The sequence below is a fragment of the Apus apus genome, chromosome 11 (genome assembly GCF_020740795.1).
Source record: "Apus apus isolate bApuApu2 chromosome 11, bApuApu2.pri.cur, whole genome shotgun sequence".
Taxonomy (NCBI): Eukaryota; Metazoa; Chordata; class Aves; order Apodiformes; family Apodidae; genus Apus; species Apus apus.
In genome coordinates, this window is record NC_067292.1 from 18109816 (window position 1) to 18131802 (window position 21987).

The 21987-nt window shown below is 42.4% G+C and overlaps 1 protein-coding gene across 3 annotated transcripts in view; it reads right to left on the minus strand.

The window, feature by feature from the left end:
- Nucleotides 1-21987, minus strand: part of PHAF1 (phagosome assembly factor 1) — a 35415-nt gene that overhangs the window by 12513 nt on the left and 915 nt on the right. For all 3 annotated transcript variants that reach the window (XM_051629260.1, XM_051629259.1, XM_051629261.1), the window contains 6 exons: nucleotides 17243-17325; nucleotides 13203-13286; nucleotides 8534-8577; nucleotides 8163-8242; nucleotides 3526-3620; nucleotides 727-824 (listed from right to left, as the gene is read on the minus strand). In XM_051629260.1, the coding sequence (XP_051485220.1) occupies nucleotides 727-824; nucleotides 3526-3620; nucleotides 8163-8242; nucleotides 8534-8577; nucleotides 13203-13286; nucleotides 17243-17325 (484 nt within the window). The remainder of the gene's footprint in view (nucleotides 1-726; nucleotides 825-3525; nucleotides 3621-8162; nucleotides 8243-8533; nucleotides 8578-13202; nucleotides 13287-17242; nucleotides 17326-21987) is intronic.

Sequence of the window (21987 nt, forward strand, 5' to 3'; positions counted from 1 at the left end):
TCTATCTGGAGGAAGAAACCACAGGAGCAAATTTTTTAGAGAGAGCAAAACCTCAGATGTTGTAAAATAAATTACTGCTTAAAAGAAGACAGAATACAATGCCACAGAAAACATTAACCATATGAAAACACAACTATTCCATTAGGCATGAAGATTAGTTGCCTCAGAATGGCAAGTTCAGTCAGGTAGCTGCAAATCTATTGAACATAGGGTAGATTATGAAGATGACCTAAGCCTGAAAATACATATTTTACTATTTTTCTATACTGAGAGAGCTTAAAACCCTTGGCAGGACCCTGCCATGACACATGCAGTACCAATACACTACAAAATGACTGACTGCACCAAGTTTGAGCTGTCTAGGGACAGGTCACTAGCATGAAAATAAAATACAGAGTAAAAATGCCCTAACTGCAACTCTTGCTAGATTCACTACATTTTCTCCTTCACTTAATTAATTAATTTTCAAGCCAATTGAATTAGCTTGCAAGAGCTGAGCCAAGCTGATTTTATAGCAGCATAAATCAAACAGACATTTGATTCTAAGGGCTGAGGACAATACCAAAGGAAATGTGAAAGAAGTTGGCACCTAAGGGCACTCTGCACAGCATCAAATTCATAGAAGACCTAGACTGAACTAAAAAAAAAATGTCTCAGTGTATTCACCATTCACAAGATCCTAAATAAACAAGGAAAAGGATATTGTAAATGAGCAGCTGGACATACTTGGTGTCCTGCAGGCTGTTCCCGTTGTAGATGTACATCCGCTTCACAGTTGCTCCGTGTGGGATTTGCAAAGAGGCCAGACCATGGGCAAAGTTAGGCTGTGGATACATGGGAATCATTCTGGTGACACGACACACCCCACACTTCAGGTCAAAGTTATTCATCACATCACAAAGACAGTGGATGCCTATTCACTCAGGTTAGACTCTAGCCAAAAGAGACAGGGGAAAAGCAGCACCAAGAAGCTGTGAGGTGGTGTTGCTGCACATCACACCGTTCCTGGAGGCCCTGGGGTGAACAGCTCACTCTGTTTAACCACCAGAAGATGGCACTAGTCTGACAATCAGCCACGGCATGGACCGGGAATTCAAGTTTTCTTGGTTTAATCACTAGCAACCAGCAATAAAAAAGCATTTGCACCGATATCCTGCATTTAGTTCTAATAAATCAGTTATTTTAAAGGTAGAAGTCCTTTTTTTCTCTCCCCCGCATTGATTTTAGCCTTATAACATTTTTGCTGCTTTGTAAAATGCCTTCATCTGGTGAAGACTCATTCATTAAATAGATTTTTCCACTTTCCTTATCAGCACATTTTTCCAGAGGTCGTTTGGGTAGGGATTTTGAGTGATCCCATCAAATAGAAAGCATGCTGAGGAAGTCAGATTCATGCTACTGTGGTAAGAGCCTGTTTCTTTCAGCTCTGAAGATGACAGGACTTTCCTTCAGGACTGTCAACAGACTTTGCTGGCACTGGAGAGAAAGGAAACTCACTTTGTCACAGTCAACAAAAACCATTCTCCTGGTCTGCTTAGCAGGACATCGTGTAAGGTAAACACAAAAAGTTATTCTTTAAATAAAAAATAAACTCTGAGACCTTCACTGGTATTTAGAAGGGAACTTCCACTACTTAGCAGATCTAGAGATGCTCTGACTTCAGTTCTCTTTCTGAATTTCCCAAGAACATGAACTCATCAAAACACAGCTTTCTTAAGGAGTCAGATTTTAGATTACTTTTTAACATCCTTATGTCTTTGCAACAGAGGAGTCTTGTAGAGCTATGGAAATGCCTGGGCCACACACTCCTCATTTCCTAACAGAAAGAGTGTGAGAAGGTTTTCATGTTCTCCTGACCTGCAGTTTGTTACCAGCTAAACAAAAAAACCCCACTTTTCTTCATTGTTTTTTAAATTTCTATAAGCAGAGATTACACTGCTTTGCTAACTAGTTCAGCATTCCTGTGTGATCCTCTCCTAACTTGAAAGATTTTGACAGCTTCTAATTCAATTTCACTCTTCTGTCTTTCCTAAGGTTCCTACCTGAAAGGCTCCACAAAGAGTTGCCCTCATTATACTTCACTCTAGGATGATTGCTTCATACTACTCTGTTTTCTAAGCTACCATTTTTTCACCTGTTTATAATCCTGAGGAGATTTCCACCTTCCTCTCAGTGCAAACGTTTTGCTAACCTCATTTAAAGAACTGGATGAAAGGCTTTGAGAATATAAAGTTAATTTCTCCACCACTCCTGCAGCTGTGAAGAACTGCCTCCCCCCCAAGGGCCATGCTGTGTCTCTCTCAAAGCATGGATTGCACCAAACATTCTATAATTATCCCTAATTATTTTCTTAGTTATCTGAACCATGTGCCAAAACAAGACCCACAGATGCAAGGGCTAAAGTGGAATCTAGCAGTTTTATTTTAACACCTTTTAGTTTTAGGTAGTCCTGCAAGAAACAGGGACTTGAGGATCCTTAAGGGTTGCTTCCAACTTGAGATAGTCTGTGGTCTTCTCAAATTCCTGGTGTAACAACTGACTTTCTTAAGAGCTTGGGCACTTCGTTCGTTAATTCCCTGGGATCTCTCACATGAAAAGCAACTACTCTTTGTTGGGACATTCTTTCTGGTTGGTTTATTAGGTTTCTATTCACCTTCCAGAATTTCTGAAACCCAACTGACCTTCAGTACTGCTAACTAGGAACTTCCCCTGGCTAGCCTCTGTTCTCTCACATGCCAAAACCCAACTCCTAAAGCACTAGGCTGTGACATAAAAACACATGTCACCACCTTGATTGATTCCTCCCACTTTCTTTTGGCTCTTCATCTGCTTCTTTTTATTTTAATACCATACAACACACATTCTTTTTAACTGCTCAGCCTAGATGATGTTTCCACCCTCACACAAAACATGTTATACATAGGTGGAAATCACAGAAGACCTTATCTTGTTTCCACTAGAGAGTGATCTCCAAAGATTTCAGAGAACACAGCAATATGTTCAATTATTCAGCAACTCATCCAGGCATTTGGTGAATATGAAAACAGTCACTAGAGGGAAAGCTCATTCCTTTGGCTTACTAAAAAGACACTGAAGAAGCACTTTAAGACACTTAAGATGAAAATACATTTTATGAACTCTAACCTAGTTTAGTTGTGCAATCACTTTGATGAGGTTCAAAAATATCTGATAAAAAGACCAGCCTTCCAGGAGATTGCTTAATATTTATGTATTTGCATAGATCAGGCTCTTATTTTTAGAAGACTCCTTTCAACAACAGAATTGCTAGGCCCAGTTCATGATGCAAGCAAAAGCTCTAAGCATATGCCTGCTGCTAAAAAAAAAACCCCAACATTTTACACTCTGAAATGGATACATAGCATGAATATGAGCACAAGTGAGGAGTTAAATTCCTTCCAAATTATTGTTTTCTGTTCCTCGCAGGCGAGACATGTTGTAGATGATATTTTTGCAAGTACCACAGAGGTAAAAAAGACCATCTATTAACTAAAAATGAGTGCTGACCTCGTACTTGGGAGTTTCAGTCCAGGAGTCTAACTGAAAAGAAAACGACAGTCCTCTGAAATTGAGGTGAAAGAGTTGCTCAGCTGAATTATACACTGAAAGGGAAAAGAAAAGCAGAGTTACCAAAACAAACTAAGAAGCCTCCAGTTCAGATCTAACAGCATTTTCATCACCTCGATTAATTCACTACATCTCAAGATACAGGAGAAACACAATTACACAGGACAATAACACTTTTCCTCCTAATTTGTTGTAGAAACACAGCAATAAGAGAATCCTTGGATTCATTAAAGTCAGAGGTGCCTGTGTGAGCCTCTGGGCACTAACACAGCCCTAATGATACACTTACACAGTTTGACACAATCAATTATACCTTAATATGCCTAAAGCAGTTTAAACAGCTGCTATTAGCACAAACCAACTCTGTTCACTGTTACGTGGAGAACTTGTACAATATTAACCAGAAAAATCTTTCAGGCAGTTGTGCCTGGAATGCTGCCAAAATTCCATAGTTCACACGACTGGGAAGCAAGCACATTCCTGAGTGGGAGCTCACAGGTACCCTCCCCTGCCATTTCCACCTCTCCTCCCCAAGAGGAGCTCCCCAGTTCAGCTTCTTGCTTCCCCAGGAATACTATACAGGGAGGAAATGCTTCAGACAGACCATCCTAGGCTATTTCCAACTAAAATTAAAAATAGTATCACCAGAAACACCAGCTGAGTGTTCAGCTTTTAGAGAGAGCAGCAATGAATTAGAGCAGGCATGGACTGCCAGCTGTCATCACGTCACGAGACGTCCTGATTTACTGCAATAAATTGCACCCCATCAACTATAAACAGCAGTAAAAGTCATCCCAGTACTTGAACAAGACATACTGTTTTGTTAAGACTGTGGGAAGCTTCAAAACAATCCCAAGAGACTGAGAGCTTGGAAACAGTTTTGGGATTGATGCTACTGGACTTCAACCTGTGCCCAGTAGCTGCTGGGGGGAACACAGTGTTCTTCTAACACACAGAATGGGCCTCACTTGCAAAACAGTTTGAAAACTGCAGAGGCAAAAACCAATAAACACACACTCTGAACAAGAGAAGCTGCTTTCTTCCACTTTAACAAAGGGAACTGGTTCACTGTTCTTGTTTTTCTTACCATTTTCTCTTTAAGATGACATAGCAGGGAGAGAAGATGAAGATAAATGTAGTGTTGTTTTCTCCCCACCCCACAAAGTGTCTTTCCACTGTTCAACTGGAGACACATCACAAGGTATCTGGACAATGCCAGACTGCCCAGGATAGAAAAATAATAGTTGAGCAATAAGCATTCAGCTTTCAGAAGTCATCATTTGCCTTTTCTGCACAATGTGCTGGTTAGGAGCACGTTCCCCTCCTTGTCACTCCAAGGAAAACGTGTGGGGAGAGGGAAATGTTTTCATCTGCAGAAAAATCACACAAATCTCTCTCATGTGATAAATTATGATGCATCTTTTCCAAAGCCCACAGCCAGCTGGAGAAGTGTTTTTCCCCAAGTGATGCCAAGTGTGATATCTGATTATACAAATCACATTGGTTCCCATCCCTGCAACGCTTGTTGATGCTTAGGCTCAAAGGAAAAGGAATGTTTATATCCTGAAGAAGTTCTCTGGTGTGTCCCTCAAGACCATATCCCAACCACATGACTGAACAAGACTTTTTTTATTTCTTTATTTATTACAAAGGTACCCTGCAGAATGATTCTGTTCAAAATTGCTGACAGAAGCAAATGGGTAGCTCCTTTGCTGCTGGGTGAGGGAAAGGGAAAGAGTTTGCCTTCCTGGAAAGCAGCAGAGTGTGACCAGCTGGGAAATGTTTCTGTAGAGCAGGACAGGACAAAGCCACCCACAGCAGCAAGGCTGCAGAATGGACCCAGTCCTGATAAAAGCAGAGGCAAATGCAGAAGTCAACTTCTCCAAGTATCAAGCACAAAACTCTTCTGGCACCTCGGGGGAGCTTGGGCAACCTCCGAGGTCTCAGAGTTCCTGAGCCAGAAGACAGGATGCCCCCACCCTTGCAAGCCCACTGTGGCAGGAGGGAAGGATGTTGGGTTTTTTTCCTGTACCTCATGACTTCAGCTCAATCCCACAGCCCTTATTCTTGCTGAATGGAGCAAACAGCCACATCCAGAACGACTCAGAAAAGGATGTGATTTCAACAGAACCACTGGCAAGAGCCAGCACTTCCCAGCAGGAGGTCAGGCCAGAGGATCATGAAATTGTGGGATAAAACCTTGGCTTGGGTGAAGAAGCTATTGACCTCCAAACTGGTCATGTTACAATCAGCCCCATGACCAAGATACAGTAACATTTCAAACTAACATTAGCCAAAAAAGTAATGAAGCTTCTTGAAATTTTCTTGATGACACATTTTTTTTTTTCTAAAACCACTGATTTGGAAAAACCAAAACTGTTCCCAGCAGGTCAGGTTTGACACAAAACTGTTGCTAACCTTTTGAAATACATTTTGAAACTACCACTATATCCTGTTGCAGGCAAGTTCTGCTGCAACCACCTTGGGTTTATGTGACAGATGACATTTTGTTTGAAATTCTAGTGGAGGTAACACACAGAGCAGACTTTGAAACTCAAAAGGCTTGCGTGGGGTTTAGAGGAGCAGTGGGGCAGAACAGAAATGGGATGGCTGTGTCATAGTTTCATTCATGAAAACTGGCACTTGCTACTTTTGTCACATCAAGAGGAAGGTCTCTCTTCCCACCTTTCTCTCCCCACCCCAGCTCAAATTTTTTGTGGGCTATGAAAACAGCGTCATCATCCCTCCCACATGCTGAAAACTATGCTGGGTTTTTGCCTTTTCTGTTTCAGAAAACACAAAAGAAGAGTTCTCAAAAACTTGCATGGCATGATACAGTTCCCACTTTTTATGACAGGCAGCTGAACACAGAGCAATTACTTCTGCTGATCACGGAAGACATGGAACTTCCAGTGAGGAAAGTGAATAAGCAAATGCACGAGTGAAATGGTAATAGGGGCCAACATTTTAATAAACAGTCATCTCTACAAGCCACTGGATGACAAGATGTTATGAAAAACTACCATCAGATGAAGCAAAGGTGCAAGTTTTTTTAACTGACTATGACAGGGGCACAAGATCTGGCAAACTCAGCATGAAGACACGTGGTGCCCAGCTCTGCTTTGAAGTGCTTGCATACAATTCTGTGCAGAAATAAAACATGCTGCTCCTATAATAAGCAATACTTACAGCTGGGTATGTATTTTTGTAGTTCATAACACCACAATTTTGCAAGCACTTCAACTCTTAGGTATTTGCAAATAAACCATTGTCACAGCATGAGTAAAAACTGTCAAGTGGCAAAGAAACTGAACCTCTCTAACTCTTCCTACATTCTACAGAAGCTTTTGCAGATACTGCTTCCAGAACAGATCTAACTCTAGATCTCAAGAGTTTCCATCTAGAGGACATGTTAAGATCACGTCCAAAGTGAAGTTTAATTCTGTTCCTTGGAGTATTACAGCTAAAAATCCTCCAAGTTTCATTTCTCTCAACCTGATACTCATCTGCTACAGCAGGCTTTGCTGCAATGATAATACTTTAGCCACACAAGCCTCCAGTGTTAATAAATCCTGTTTGGAATGTGCAAGAGACTGTCTGCAGAGAACAGGGACAACGACTGGATCCACAATCACCATCCATCACCAGGAATGTCAGCCTATTTGGGATCAGTCTGGCTACTGCAAATGGACTGGCTTAAGCTAAAAATAGAAAATGATGCTCTCAAAAGGCTATCTTGCCTACATGGAGTTAATCTTCTTTCTTGTTATGCCAGTCGGTGGCTCCATTTCTTGAAGGTTCTTGAGCAGTTTAATTATAAATATCCTCTTCAAAGTTTCACCACTGGCTTATTTTCATCACCTACCAAAGCCCTGAAATAAACACTCCACTTTCATTTGTAAACAAGGAGCTTAAAGGTAATATTTTGCTGCTACAGTGGTGGTGAACAGCCAAGTAGCTGTGCAGGAGTCAGAGCAGGTTCAGCCAGGTCAACAAAACTTGTCCTGGCTCTGGTCATGCTGCATTCAGGCTGGCTTCACACCCCCCAGTGCTCCCAGTAACAGGAAGGAGACACTGGGTGATGCAAACCAGTTATACACAGGCCCAGACTTGATCCTGTCCTAGCAGGGGTATAACCACGTTCTCAGAGTGCAGAGCCTGAGCAAACAGCCCTGGCTGACTCTGCAGAGAGAGCAGCTCAGGTGTCTGTATGTTCATGGTGTGCTTCATCCCTCAGGACACTTGAGAGCTGACTGTGCACAAGAATGTGTAAAAACAACAGCATCCACGACACAGCTCACAATCTGCTCGTGCTGGCAGGTCAAAACAGATCATTAATGATATCTGACCACACCATTCTGTGCCAATGACTCTTTGCCTCACTCAAAATTGAACTTAGAGCACATTTGACATGATATTCCAGCCCTAAGAATGTGACCATTCTGGAGCATGACTTGAGATCACCTGGCAACACAAGTGTCTACACATTTCACTCAGCAGACATACAGGAAAGACATCCCAGAATGAGGCTGGTCAACCTAGGTGTGCTTCTGATTCTTGGCAATACTTTGGCTTACCTCCTGGATGTGTTGCTCCAAATGACTGATCAATTTGTTCTATGGTTGGAGCAATTGCCTGAGAGTTAAAATGGACACCACTGAAAGAGAAAACAAAATTAATCTGCCTTCAGAAAACTGAATGGATGCTACAAACACTAAGGCAAACACCACATTTAAATTGGAAGAAGTCTCCAAGACTGAAGGAAAGGGTAAACTGGTAATTTAACCAAGTGGTATGTTCAAGAAAGGGTAATTATCTACATTCTTTTTTTGACAGTTATTCTTGTTTTTTAATAATGATGACTGAAAAAATGAATTTAGGATTACAAAACTGAGAAACCAGGCACTGTAACCAAGAAGAAACCAAGGGAGGTCTTAAAATCACTTACCAATATTTTAACTTCACCTTAGTCAAGTCATAAACTTCAATCACCTGAAACACAGGAAACAGAAATATGACCATCCCTCACAGAGTTGTGAATCATTATAGAAGCAAATTCTCATCAAAAGGCATGACCAGGTAGTGCTGCTCACACCCCTCCTGAACAGAACTCTGCCAGGATGGGTGACAGTGACAGCAACAAAACTCCCAAATTGAGCCAACAACTCAATTTGTTTCACTTGTGAAACAACTGCTGAAGAACAACTCCAGATTCCAGGTTAAACAGCACAGACCTGCAGAAAGTCATCTTGTCACTAATACATCAGCATCTTGGTCCCTGCAAAGTGAAGGAAGCTAAAAGGAAAGCAAGAGCAAAGGTGAGCTAATTAGGGAGTCCTCTAATGAATGTCAAACAGTAGGCCATTCCTTGGGGTGCTCTGATGATCCTGTGTAGGGCAGCAAGTCCTAGCACTGACTGCACTGTTCTAACTTTCCAGCTCCTTTTCTAGAGCAGAAGATGAACACAGCAAGGTTAAGTCATTGTATTCCATCTCAATACTACATAAATAGACATCTACCCATCTCTACAGGCCTCACAGATAACTAGAAGAGCACTCCACAGAGCATCAGAGCAAGCCATAATACCTAGTTCTGATATTCATGAAATATTGCAGACCTTGCTGAATACTCCAAGGAGCTCCCCTCCCTGTGAGTAACATGGGGTATGGATCCTGTGTTCTGAACACACAACTGCAAACCTGCACCTGAGATTGATTTCATATGGTTTTTATGTGTCTGTTACTTCAGGCTGGACTGGGCTTTAAGCAGACCATTTCTGGTGAGTAACCATGGCCAAACACAAGCTTCTTCCACCCTACATGTGTGCTCCTGTGTCATCAGGAAAAGGAAAATACACAGAGCACATCATCGCTGCTGTAAAGAAAAGATAAAGTACTTTCTATTGCTTTGTATCATCTTTCAACAAATCTCTGGCAGATTTAGAAAGGACTCACTCTTCAACTAAAGGAGAAAGCAGAATTCCCCAAGGAGCTTGCTATGAAATGTGGTTTTAAAGCCTAAAAATATCACCAGCTAAGAAGGAAGTCTTGGTTTTGGGAGATGCCCAGCAAATAACCCAAAATAAAAAAAAAATAAAAGCCAATGCTTAAACTACTGTATTTATTAAAAAAAATAAACAAACAAACCAACCAACCAAGAAACCCAACATTTACTGGTACACTGTTGACTCATAGAAAGTTGGAAAGTTGTCTGGAGCATTTTGTTTGCTCAGAAAGCCCACACATTTCTGGATATAAGCAACAAGGACAGCACAAAGCAAGTAGCACATGAACGTTCTGGCAGAACCAACATAAAGAGCAGCAAACAACTTTTTCTTCTTAATATACTTTGAATTATGGTTCTTGGAAAAACCTGGTTACTCCCTATTTTAATTCAAACGCAGTTTGCCATGTCAAGGTTTCCTTTATTGCACAGCTTAGAAAAACAAAGGCTACTTTTATGAGAACGTAGCAAATATTTTACATTTATTTTGTGACTTTGCACATCTTTCCCCCCAAGCCCAGAAAATGTTTCTGAGACTAGAGAAAACCACCCCCCCAACACACATCTCTAGTGTTGCTGGAATGATCAGTGAGCACCAGACACTCTCCTGAAACCCACTGCACTGATGGAAGACAGAAGGATGGGCTGAACAGAAAGAAGGAGCAGTGCCCAGGGAGCAGCATGTTGCACAGATGAGGCTCCCCACAAAAATACCCTGATTCATTCAGACCTAATTCATGTCAACATTTCTTTTGCTAACAGCAGAGGAAGAAACAAGCACAACTTAACAAAAGGTAAAGGTAGTGGGAGGATCTCACCAAAGTCATGAAAAAGAGACACTGCAACAGGCCATAGCACTAGAAAAGGATCTGTTTTTCAGACTACAGAAGCTACCCTGACAAAAGGATCCGTGACCCTCCTATGTGCAAAGGAACTAACAACTGAGAAGACCAAGAACTATTCAGTGGCATGTTTACTACACAGCCAGAAGGCAGCTGGTTTAAATTATTAGAACCTGATGTTTTGTCACACTCACTCTTGATAATTGCTACTGAGTAAGACTTGTAAAAACGTTCAGGTATCTACTAACCAGCAATAACAACACTGTGGAGTGTAACTCTTTCTCCACCTCAGATGGAGTGTGAGAGTTGTTGCTAAAACTCACAGTAATGTTTTCAGAACCAGCTCCTGGATCTACTCTCAAAACTCAGGCACCAACACCTCCTGCAGTGCTTGACTACTGAAAGTGGCAGAAACTATGAACAAACCTTCCTTCTCTCCCTGAAAAAAGGGAGGAAACTTTTGGGGAATATTGCTATGGCTTTCCTCCTCCACCATCTTCTTTGGGTCTGTCAAGTCTTTCTGCTTAGTAGCCTGTATTTCAATCTCTCTTCCACAGCCAAATCTAAAAGCATGTGTTAAAAACAACACCACATAGAGCAAAGAAAAAAAAGCCTCCTGATTTTTCCAGTGCTGCTGCTGCTGACACAGTCCTGCCATCTTAAAAGCAGGCATTACTTACTCTACACCTACAGTGTTTTTTAACAAGTCCTGTTGCTCACTTCTGAACTGACCCTGTAGAATTTCTTCCATAAAGCTTTCTGAAAACTTCTACAATGGAAGTTTTCACAGCATTCTGTGCACTCACACAGCTTCCCTCTTCATAATTCAAACAAAGAAAAGGTATCACTAGACCACTGAACCACAACAGGAGAGATTGTTTTGATCTATTTTTTTAAAAAAAGGCAAACCTAAAAGGCACATACCAGAAAAGTCTGGGTTTTCTGGTTTTTTATAAACACATTTTACAACACATTGTGGAGAAAGGTGAGAAGAAAAGCTCTTGCACAGTGCTTAGAACACAAGGTGTTGAAATGACAAAGCCAGACTCTCAATAAACTGTTTGGAGATGAAGAGATGTGACATACACTTGTCACAGCACTTCAGAAACACCCCACAATTGAGACATTCCAGAAAACATCAGTAAGCAAACCATGCACTTGAAGTGATTATGTTCATCTGAGAAGGAGATTTTTCAAGATCTTCTCTGAAAAATCTTAAATTCCCAGACGAATCTGAGTTAAGTCCCAAATCTCAACAAAAATTAAAATCCTGTTATTACAGGAAGGACCTCATGAACAGAAACATCCATAAGGCAATTACAAACTGAAATCTGGCAAGAACTGCTCAGTTGTCCACCCATCTGAGCTCAATTTGAGCTAAAAATTGCTCTCAAAACGTGTATTTTTAAAGTTAATGTAAAAGAGATGTGAAGAAAAAACAAATCAAAGGCACTATGGTGTTTTGAGTTACTACTAGAGAAATACACACTTTCAACAACTGTTAATGTGAGCTGTTACTCACCAATTGTATATATACAGACTTCAAGTTCAAGTTTCAGCTGAGAGCACACTGCTTCATTCTCACAGTCACTTTCCTGATAAAGCACTGGCTGACATTTTGGAGAGTGATGTTTTGCTGCTGGTTTTATTGGAGATATGGAGAAAGGGAACAAGGTTCCACCTACCCCTGTTCCAACACTTGGAAGCACGGATGTGAGCACCATATTCCAGACTTATCTGGAGGGTAAGTATTGTATTTTATAGCATCACATTGAAAACCACACTTTGGCTTTCAAGTGTGAAACAGCAGGGCAGTTGGAGCAGTAAGCTCTCACCCAATTAGCCCAGTCAACACCAAGTGCAACTTCAGCAGACCAGGTGAAAACCACAGTGGTAATTCTTTAGCACAGCTGGTCCTGCCACAAGGACCACCCTGAATAACTAAGAAGTTACACATAGGTATTTAAATGCTTCAGTTAAGAAAGCCTTTCAGAGTTTTGTACTGATCTACTCATCTCTCCACACTCCCACAGTCACCCATTTTGTATGGATGAAACAGAGCACTTGCACAACAGATTTTTTTGCCAGCACAAATGCCACCCCAGGGCAGTGAGCAGCCTGCCCTTTGTTTTACATCTTAACTACACAAAGCATCCTAAAGAGAGGCAGATCAACATCTGGTCACCTAAAAGCACAGAAACAGAAAAGCTGAGCTGAGGACTTTGATTTCAAGAATAAAAACTCATGCAAAACAAACTGAAGTCAGTGCAGGAGGCAGCTGCTCACAACAGGCCTGAACGTGGGGCTCAGGGAGAAATCATGAAGCCCCACAAGGCCTCTGTGAACCTAACCCAGCTGAAACCTAAGAACAAGGGGAAGGGAGTTTGCTTTCCAAAACAAAACAGCAGCACAGATAAAGGATCAACCCGGGCAGAAAACAGCACTGGCTGTTTTGCATTAACCAACCATCAGAGTGCAAATCCCAGGCTCAGCTTTAGTCATGGTCTTTTGCAACTTCTGCTGCAACTTGAGACAAGACAGGCAAGGGAGACCACACTGGACCATCACACTCCCACTGCACTATTACAGTCCCCACTACAATGATAAAGTGTCTTAACCCTATAAACAAAGACTTAACCTCCAAACTGAAGAAGTGCAGCTCATTATCACAAGAGCAAACTATGTATGGCAAATTAAATGTCTACAAGAACCTCAATATATCCCAAGGTTCTGGCTTGCCTGATTTTGTTTGCAGGAAGGGTGTTTTATTACCTTAAGTCTCTGATTGAAAGCATCAAACAGCAGTTTGATTCCATCCTGAGTCAGGTTAAGGATGAGGTCATGGCTAAGAGGTGACTGTAAAACAAAAACAAGAGAAGCTGTTAGGCTTTTGAATTCAAGGCTTCTTTGTTAAGATAGAGATCATTGTGTAAGTATCACCTGGTTACTTTGGAAAAACAAAAAACAACCACTTGTTCAATGAAGGAGCATGATGAAAATACATTTGGCCAAACCTCTCAACCCTTCACTTTCCCCACGAAAAGAAAGAGAAGTGCCTGGGTGAGATCTGTACCCTGCAAGAACTCCCAGAGGGCAGTTGTCCATTACTTTAAGTGTGGGGGAAGAAAAAACAACAAAAAAACACCTTGAAAATCCAACATCCCAAGTTCAGCATCAGAGATCTCATGCAGGGACAGTCTGCTGCTTTCCTGGCACACAAACCAGCAGCCCACCTCCCCACGCCTCACATCAGAACACACTTGACAGGGAGCTGGTGAGAGAGCTTTCCACTTCAAAACTCAGTGTCACAAGCCTTTTTCAAGCCTCCGAAGGAAGGCTGCAGACTCTTCTGTTGTGAATTTAGGTTTCCTTAGTTACTGTGAATCATAACAACTAAAGGCTTAATCTGCAGTCTGGTGGAGTCAAGAGGAGACATTCCACTGGCTTCACCTCTGTCTGCTGCAACCCCGTGGAAGCACCAGCACAATCCACACGTACACAGGCAGCTGGCCCCAGGTCAGCTGTGTGATCCTGCACCCTCCTGAGCACATCTGCTTCTAAAACCTCTACCCGTCTCCTCAGAGGAGAAGGAAGGCTGGATGACAAGACAGGCAGCAGTATTCCTGCCCTGGAAACGCACCAAGCAGTTATCCAGCAACAGACAGAATGGGGATGGGACATCAGCCACACCAAATGGCCCTGTTTAGGAGTTAAGCATAAGCTGTCTTGAAAATGTTCCCCTCCCCTTTGCTCTGCTGGGAGAAGGTCTGTGTTTTGACTGTCAGAGGTCTAATTTTCATGCTAAACTTCTCACCTCTTCATTCTCACATCAGCATTGTCCTGCTTCTGTGACAGAACAAGGGGCAATGGTCACCAACTGGTACACAGGAGGTTTAACTCAAATATAAGAAAAGACTTCTTTACTCTGAGGGTAACAGAGCACTGGGACAGGTTGCCCAAAAGGTTGTGGAGTCTCAATTCCTGAAGACATTCCAAACCCACCTGGATGTGTTCCTGTGTAATCTGCTCTAGGGGATCCTGCTCTAGAAGGGGGATTGGACTAGATGGTCTCCAGAGGTCCCTTCCAATCCCAACCACTGTGATTCTCACATGCCTCTCCCATCCCTTCCCAAACCATGTATTTCAGACTTGACATCACTAGGACAAAACAAGCCCCAGGGCTTTCAGTCCCCAGTGATGCAGATTTCCCATTCTCCTTGATCACTCCAGTAGTTTTTCCTGAAGCAGGTTCCCTTCAAGCTCATCTTTCTTGAGGACCAGTGATCTGTCTTCTAACCTTCCCAGCACCTTGCACCATCCCACCCATACTTCACTAGTGCTGGTGAACTTGTGTTGAAGCAGCACTGCAGCACAACCATGAGCCTGAGATAAAAAGGTCTAATTTAATCCTGATGGTCTTTTTTTAAATCCCTTCTACATCTAAATTAGAAAGGCTAGAGATAGAGCAAAAAAAAAACCAACCCCAAACCCATGTGTCACATTGCATTTAAAAGATATAGATTTAAATAGATATTCTGTATGGGATGTGCCCATTTCACTGTTTTTTAAGCAAAATTTTCATAAGGTTATTCCAAAATTAATGAGAATTATGAGTACTTTTGAGGGGGTGGGGAAAAAAAAACCCACAACCCACCACATCCTAAGAAAAACTTGATATTTAGTACAGCAAAAAGCTGCTGTTCTATGCTGGCATATTTCCTAATAAAAAAGTTTAAAGGGCACAAATTCAGTTCTCATGTGATTTTTAAATATGAAAGATGAGGCCAGGAAGCAATAGGAGAGTCCTTCCTGAAGGAAGGAACTCAGATATGCAGTTACACTGCTAATTACATGAAGCTGCAGGAACAACTGTTATCATTGGACAATTGTCCACTGACACAAATCCAGATGATGAGCCTTGGGAAAACATACAAAGGCAATTAATTAGCCCACTTACACTGATCAAAAAGGAGTAAAAATTCTTTAGCCACAGAAAGAGGTTCATCAAGCTTTTTTGGCACAGTTTAGGCATCCTATTCACATCAAGTTAAAAAGACACCCATGGCAGATCTAATTGCATTTGATTGTAGCAGACATTTTTGAAAGGAAATACTCACTGCTGGAGTTCCAGGATCAGAAATTGAGTGGTTTTTTGCTTTAGATGCAACCACTTTAAGTAACATTTGATCACTATGCTAAAGGCATTCGTTTAGAAAGCAAAAAGGAAAGACATAAAGGCTGTTCAGGTATAATTTAGCTAGATAAAAATCGTGCATGGCAAAGTTTCTTTAAAGCTTTGAATCTTTTAAGACCTGTAGCAGCAGCTCTTTGTGCTTAGCTGCTAATGAACGGCATGATGTTCTGCACGAGGGTGAGGAGAGAGCCAGGCAGCCAACTGCAGGCCCTGAGTGCCATGTGGAAACAACCACCCTGATACTGGCACTGAATCCAAATAATATACAGCAAAAAACATCAGCAGCACAACTATTCCATCAGGATGAGAACTGTTATTTTGCTGGACTATGCAGGTGTTAGAAACATCTTTACATTTATCACAGTCTGGGGAGAAAACCCTTAAGCTCCCCTCTGCTGCACAGTAAAAATTCAGTGTACATGGTCAAGCACAAAGTAGCTTCCCCAATGGTGTGAAAAGCCAAGCTGTGGTATTCCCTCCTTCCCAGCACTGGAACACTAATCCTTCTGTGACTACAAACCTGAAAGCAACAGGAACCTCATCATTTGTCTAAACAAATCCAGAAATAATACTGGAATGCACTGTGCTAAGAAAAACTAGCCCACCTCCAAAGCACACAACACTCAAGGAATGCATTCCCTGCCAGACAGATGCTCCCATGCATTAAGCACAAGAAGCTGGATTTTCAGTTTGCAATTCAGTCATCAGAAAACCCATAAATCTACATAATGTGAAACAAAACAAGGATAACTCATTTAATTACATGAAAGATGTATCCAGCACTACATGCCAGAGCCAAGCCTGCTCCTCAGCCATTCAGTGTTCTCTGTGAATGCACGAGGCCTCCATCAGTATTTTGAGCCAAACTGATAACCTAGCAAGACTTTGCCTTTCTCCTGATGCAAACATCTTGTCATGTGGATATCCACATATGGGTATCATCTTCTGATCAACATGCATTCACAGAACAAAGGTTTGGAGAGCCACCTCTGTCCCACCTCCTATTCCTTCCAAGTAAAGGTGGGCACATAAACACATTTTCTTTGACCCAGCAGAAAGGTTTCACTTCTAGGCCCCTCTCTGATGGAAATCAAATGTATTAGGAACTCAATGCTCAGTTATGGAGAATGATTAAAGCCTCTATAGCTGCTTTAAAATTCTTGCATCCTTTCTGCAGACAAAATTGCAGACCCAGAGAGAAAGTGTGGAAGCCTTTTCAGGGGGTTCATCACCCCTGAACCAGACACAAAGGCAGAAAGTAACATGTGATTCAGTACTTCAGAAATCCTGCAATGCTTGACAATGTAAAAATTGTCAATTAAGAATTCAATTACCCAGCTAATTACAGAACACTTCCTTTCTTTGAGGTAAAACAACACCACCCCACCACTGCACACACAAAACCTGTTAAATCACTGCACTGTGCTGAGGGTTATTACACTTGATGGGAAACTGCTCTGAAAGCTACACCCCTGATGCAGTGGCAAGAATTTGGTGTCATTCAATTTCAGGCAGCTCCCCAGTTCATCCAGCAGGTATGTCAGCATGACAGGGTGTCAGTACCTTAATTCTGGGGCACAAGGAGGTGAGAGACCTGGCCAGACCAACCTCTACTCACCTGCTCACTGTAGAGAACCTGGACGTTTTTGATAATGCGACAGTGTTTCTGAAGGATTGCTACAGCCTGAGCCAGGGGCATTCCTGTCAATGACAAGAAAATAAAAATGGCACTTCTTCAGCTTTGGAGAGCAGCTCGCAGTGTTTTTCAACAGAAAGGTTCTAGATGAGGTCACAGGAGTCACCAGCAAACAGAACACTGCAGCAGGAAGGTATGCAATCACCAAACAAGCCTGCTTGACTCATGGTATCAGCACAGGCCTGGTTGGTGAAACAGAAAAGTCATTGTTTACCCACCAGCTTGTCAGGCACACAGGAAGGAGAAGGACCTCTAGCCACAAAGTCAAACAGCAACGTCCAGGCACAAAAAGCACAGATCTTTCCATAATCCAGGCACAAAGTTTTCAACTTTTGGCGGTCAACAGTTCAGTAAGTGATTATGTAGCCTGCACCAAACCCTGCCAGGGGCTGGAGCACTCCTCTACACACTGAGCAGGCTCCTGGCCTGCATTTTATGGCAGAGCCTTTACTGAGCTTGATAAACCACTGAGCAGTCAAAGCAGAGAGCTACAAATACTAGGAGGGAGCAATGATTCTCCTCAGACCTCACAGGCCATAGTGGCTGCTGATCCAGCTCCGTTTGTGTCAAGGAAGGAACTTTATCTTCTCAGCTTACAGAGAAGATAAACCAACCTAAACAATTTGGTTTAATTGAACTAATACACTTAACAGTCAGTCACCCTCCAACACCATTTAAAGGGCTTTTTTTTGTTGTGTGGGGTTTTGTTTTCCCCCCTTCAGTGTATATCTTATCTTTACAGCTATAAATTTTTGAAAGTGGAGCAAAGCAGCTGATTCTGCAGAAAAGAACAGCACCACAACCACCTCATCCTTTATCACACTCAAAACCTTTGTTGCCTTTCCAAATGAAATGTGATCGTGCTCCTGCATTCAAAGCAGGCATTTGTAAAGACAGGTTATGAGCTCATAATTGGAAAGTTTTATTTCCCTACTAATTGCTGCAAGTCAATTTAGATTAGTTATCTGACATTGTATTTACATTCCTTGCCCCGTTCTCTATTTCTAGTTTTTAAATATTAAGAAAGTTGCCTTGATTAGTCAAAATTTACCAAAGGATGTATTCTTTTTTTGAGGTAACATTTATTTAGGCACTGAAATTTTGATTTACTAGCTACATCTCTCAAACTCAGCCTGTACGTCAGGTTCCAAAGCACCTTTTAGACATTATCTACAGCAACAAAGTGAAAAAGCTCCCCCTTTCTCTCTCTCTCCATATACATATATATGTGTCACACACTCCCCTTTAAATATAAAACCAGCTTAAAACTAAAAAAGAGTAAAGAAATATTCACTTCACTGTTGCACTAACCACCTGCCTATTGCACCCATAAATTGCAGCTTTTCTGCAACCACAAAATCAAGTTACAGGCAATTTGTAAATCTCATCTACAGCTCTTCCTGTGAAATCGTTTTTCATATCAGCCCATAATCCTAGGCACACATTTTTTTGCAGCTACACCAGATGATAATATAAAATAAAAAAGAACAGTTATTATTTGAATAACTGTAATGAAATTAAAATGCACAGGGCCACGCCATAAAGCAGCACTGTTTCTTATTATCTAGGAGGTAGCAGTTGCCTAAGCAGCTGAGTTTTAAAAAGACAAGTTATTTTGTATTAGATCACATTTTCAAAATGGAACAGCAAGGTAAATACCAAGGAGCTAAGATCAAAGATGCTGGTGTGAAAGTTTGGGGTTTCTTAACCCAATCTAAGCTATGATTCCAAAAAAAGGGAACAATTATTTAAGAGAGTAACCCTCATTTTCAAAGTCAGCATCTCTAGGAGACTTGCAGAGGTGAGACCATGAGCCCTTGTAAAAAGAATGTGGCAAAGGCTCGAGCACAGGCAGAGAACACACTGCCAGAATCTGTACACTGATGGGTAGTGTCTGAAGTAGGAAAGGTTTTTTGGGGAAAAAAAAACCCCTGTGGTTAAAAAAAGTGCAGACAAAGATAAAGTTCAGTTGGTAGCCTGATGTAAACTGATGCAATCTGGGGCTGGGGAGTGTGCAAACAGATGGCTCATGTGACTGCCTGGCTCGGGCTTTCCCCAGCCGCGAGCAAATGGACACGGACACACTTGCTTCAGCAACTGGGAATCCAGCAGCCTCTGCCATCCTAGCAAAGCCAGGAGGAGCAACACAAGCTCTCCAGGAACAGTGGACAGAACCAAACACACACACACACACACACAGAGGGAGGAGCATTGCCCCTTTGTCTCCCTCAGCAGAGAGCCAGAGGAGGAGTGAGGACACTGGGCTCTTTTTCTCCACCCTTGTCACGCACACGCCCCATCCCCTTTTCCTCACCACTCCTCAGCCTTTGCACTCAAGGAGGAAAACAAAGAATTCTTTTTCCCCTGCTCAGCAGTCAGGGGGGAAGCAAACATGGTTCCCAGCACAGCAGACCATGGCTAAAAATGCCTACAAAGACCAGCACTAGGACTGTCCTATCCTGGACTTCTCCCTTTCCTAAATGCTGGAGAAACACAAGTGCCACCAGCTCTTCCTCTCACCTATGCAGGTCATGAACAACCAGGCTTGACATGTTCATCTATGCCCAGACCATGTGTCTTGAAGAGGAGGGGGTGTAGATGAAAGTTACAAGAGAAGAACACAAGAAAATCCAAGGAAAGATGATTTGTAAGACATTAAATACAGTGAAATCTAGTAGGAAAAGAAAGTATGAAATGCAAAAGAAATGTAAGTATGCCTTAAAAATTATACATCTCCAGCACTAATAATACAGCTACAGCTACTACAGAATAAGGATTTAATTGTTCTCCTTGAAAAGAGCAGGAATGTAGCCCAAGAGGTGCAGTGTCCCAGGTACCCAACTGAACACAAAACTCAGCCTTGGTTAAATTTTTTATGTTCTGGTCACATCGTGAGTCAACGCTGGAGCCAGAAAGAGAATCCCAGAACTCATGGAAAAAGTTTTCCTGGCATTTCCCCTCAGTCATCCCCATTGTGGGCACAACCCTGGGAGTCAGCAGAAGTTCAGGAATACTGCCACTCACCCTGCTAAGAGCAGATGCAAACAAACACCAAGTGGAGTAACACTGGCCACCAGGTTCCCGTTTACACCAGCACCTCCAACCTTGCTAACACAGCTAAACCAGCTTTGTCACAAGGGACAGTTTTCATGATTGCTAACACAGGACAAAGTTAAGTATCTTAATACCTAGGCAGCCTCCTGCTCTATACCAGCAGGTCATGCTAATTATATATTAGGCTCATCACGTGGTAGCTATGTTTACTCCAAGAATTACAGCTGAGTTTCCTCCCTCTCACATCCATGTGTGTGTGTGTGTACACACAGAGAGAGACAGGACATCATCTTAACCATGGGACTGCCCAAATGGGCTTCTTGGGAACATGGTAATAATTTCTTCCCTTTATTTTTATAAGGAGAGGAGGGGGGAAGCTGATACTGTGTGTTTGTGAAGATGCTGAGGGTATATAATGGGAGATTTTATTTGTTCTGAGGTAAAACAGGCACCAAAGGATGGCAGAAGGTCAGGCAGAGCTGGGAGAGCACAGTAACCTATTGGCAGCAAAAGGAGATCACCCAGATTCCCAAGGGTGGGACCCAAGGTGCTATAAATAGCCTCCAAAAGCCATTCTGAGGCTCCCTGTGCCCATCGAGCTGTACTTGACTCTGAAACCAGCCCACACAGGACTTTGCACCAACACCTTTGGGGCCACCAAGTTCACACCAGCTGTGTAACAGGGTTTTAAGGAACAGTCTGTCCCCCCTGCTGACACAGGTGACAACACCACAAGTGTCCCTCAGGTTCTGGCAGCTTCAGAGGGCTACCACACAAGGCCCTGTTTACACCAGCCAAGCTACTACTGCCCTTAACTCTGCTTGAGGGCAAGAGTAAAGAGAAAACCCTGAAAAGAGTCCCATGCTGGCACCTCCAACAAAAACACAGCAACTACAGTGTTTTCTGAGAGCTTTAAGGGCTACCAAGATCTGCTTGAAAACACAGGTCATCTGAAGAACCCACACCATCTGAGTTCCAACTGCCCATTTAAGTGCTTTGTGCTGAGCACCAGCCAAATTTCCATCAGCTGAGGGAAAGTTCTTATTGCAGTAAACAGAGCAATGGCTGGTAAGGAGGGACCTCTCAGAGAGATGGAGAAGTCAGGCATTGGGGAGGGGAGAAATAATCTAACCCCAAGAAAACCTCTCTGAAGTTGGATTTCTCCACTCTAATGTTGCAACACAGCAGCAACACAAAGGAACTGTGAAACTCAAGTGGTATTTAGGAAGGATTTGTACAGGAAAGCACAGCATCTGTGCTGAGTGCAGAGTTGAAGATGCTGCTGTTATCACCTGAGGCACATCCAGATAAATGTCAGATCTTAAAAAACTACCAGTCTAAGATGGCAAGGCCAGGCAGAACAAGGTGAACAGGCAGAGGAAAGGATACAAGCTGATCAACAAAGCACAACCCAGCATGCAGATGTTAAAGACTAGACTGTACATTACAAGGAAATCCTTAGAGCTCCTACGTGAGTATTTGAGTGATAAAGGTGAGCTCTGACTCTCTCTCAGCTCCCTGAAAGCCACGGGGGAAGCTTTGTGAGCACAGGGATCCCGAGGGGACCTCAGTCACCCCCCTCTCACACACACACAAACACACACACACGGGGC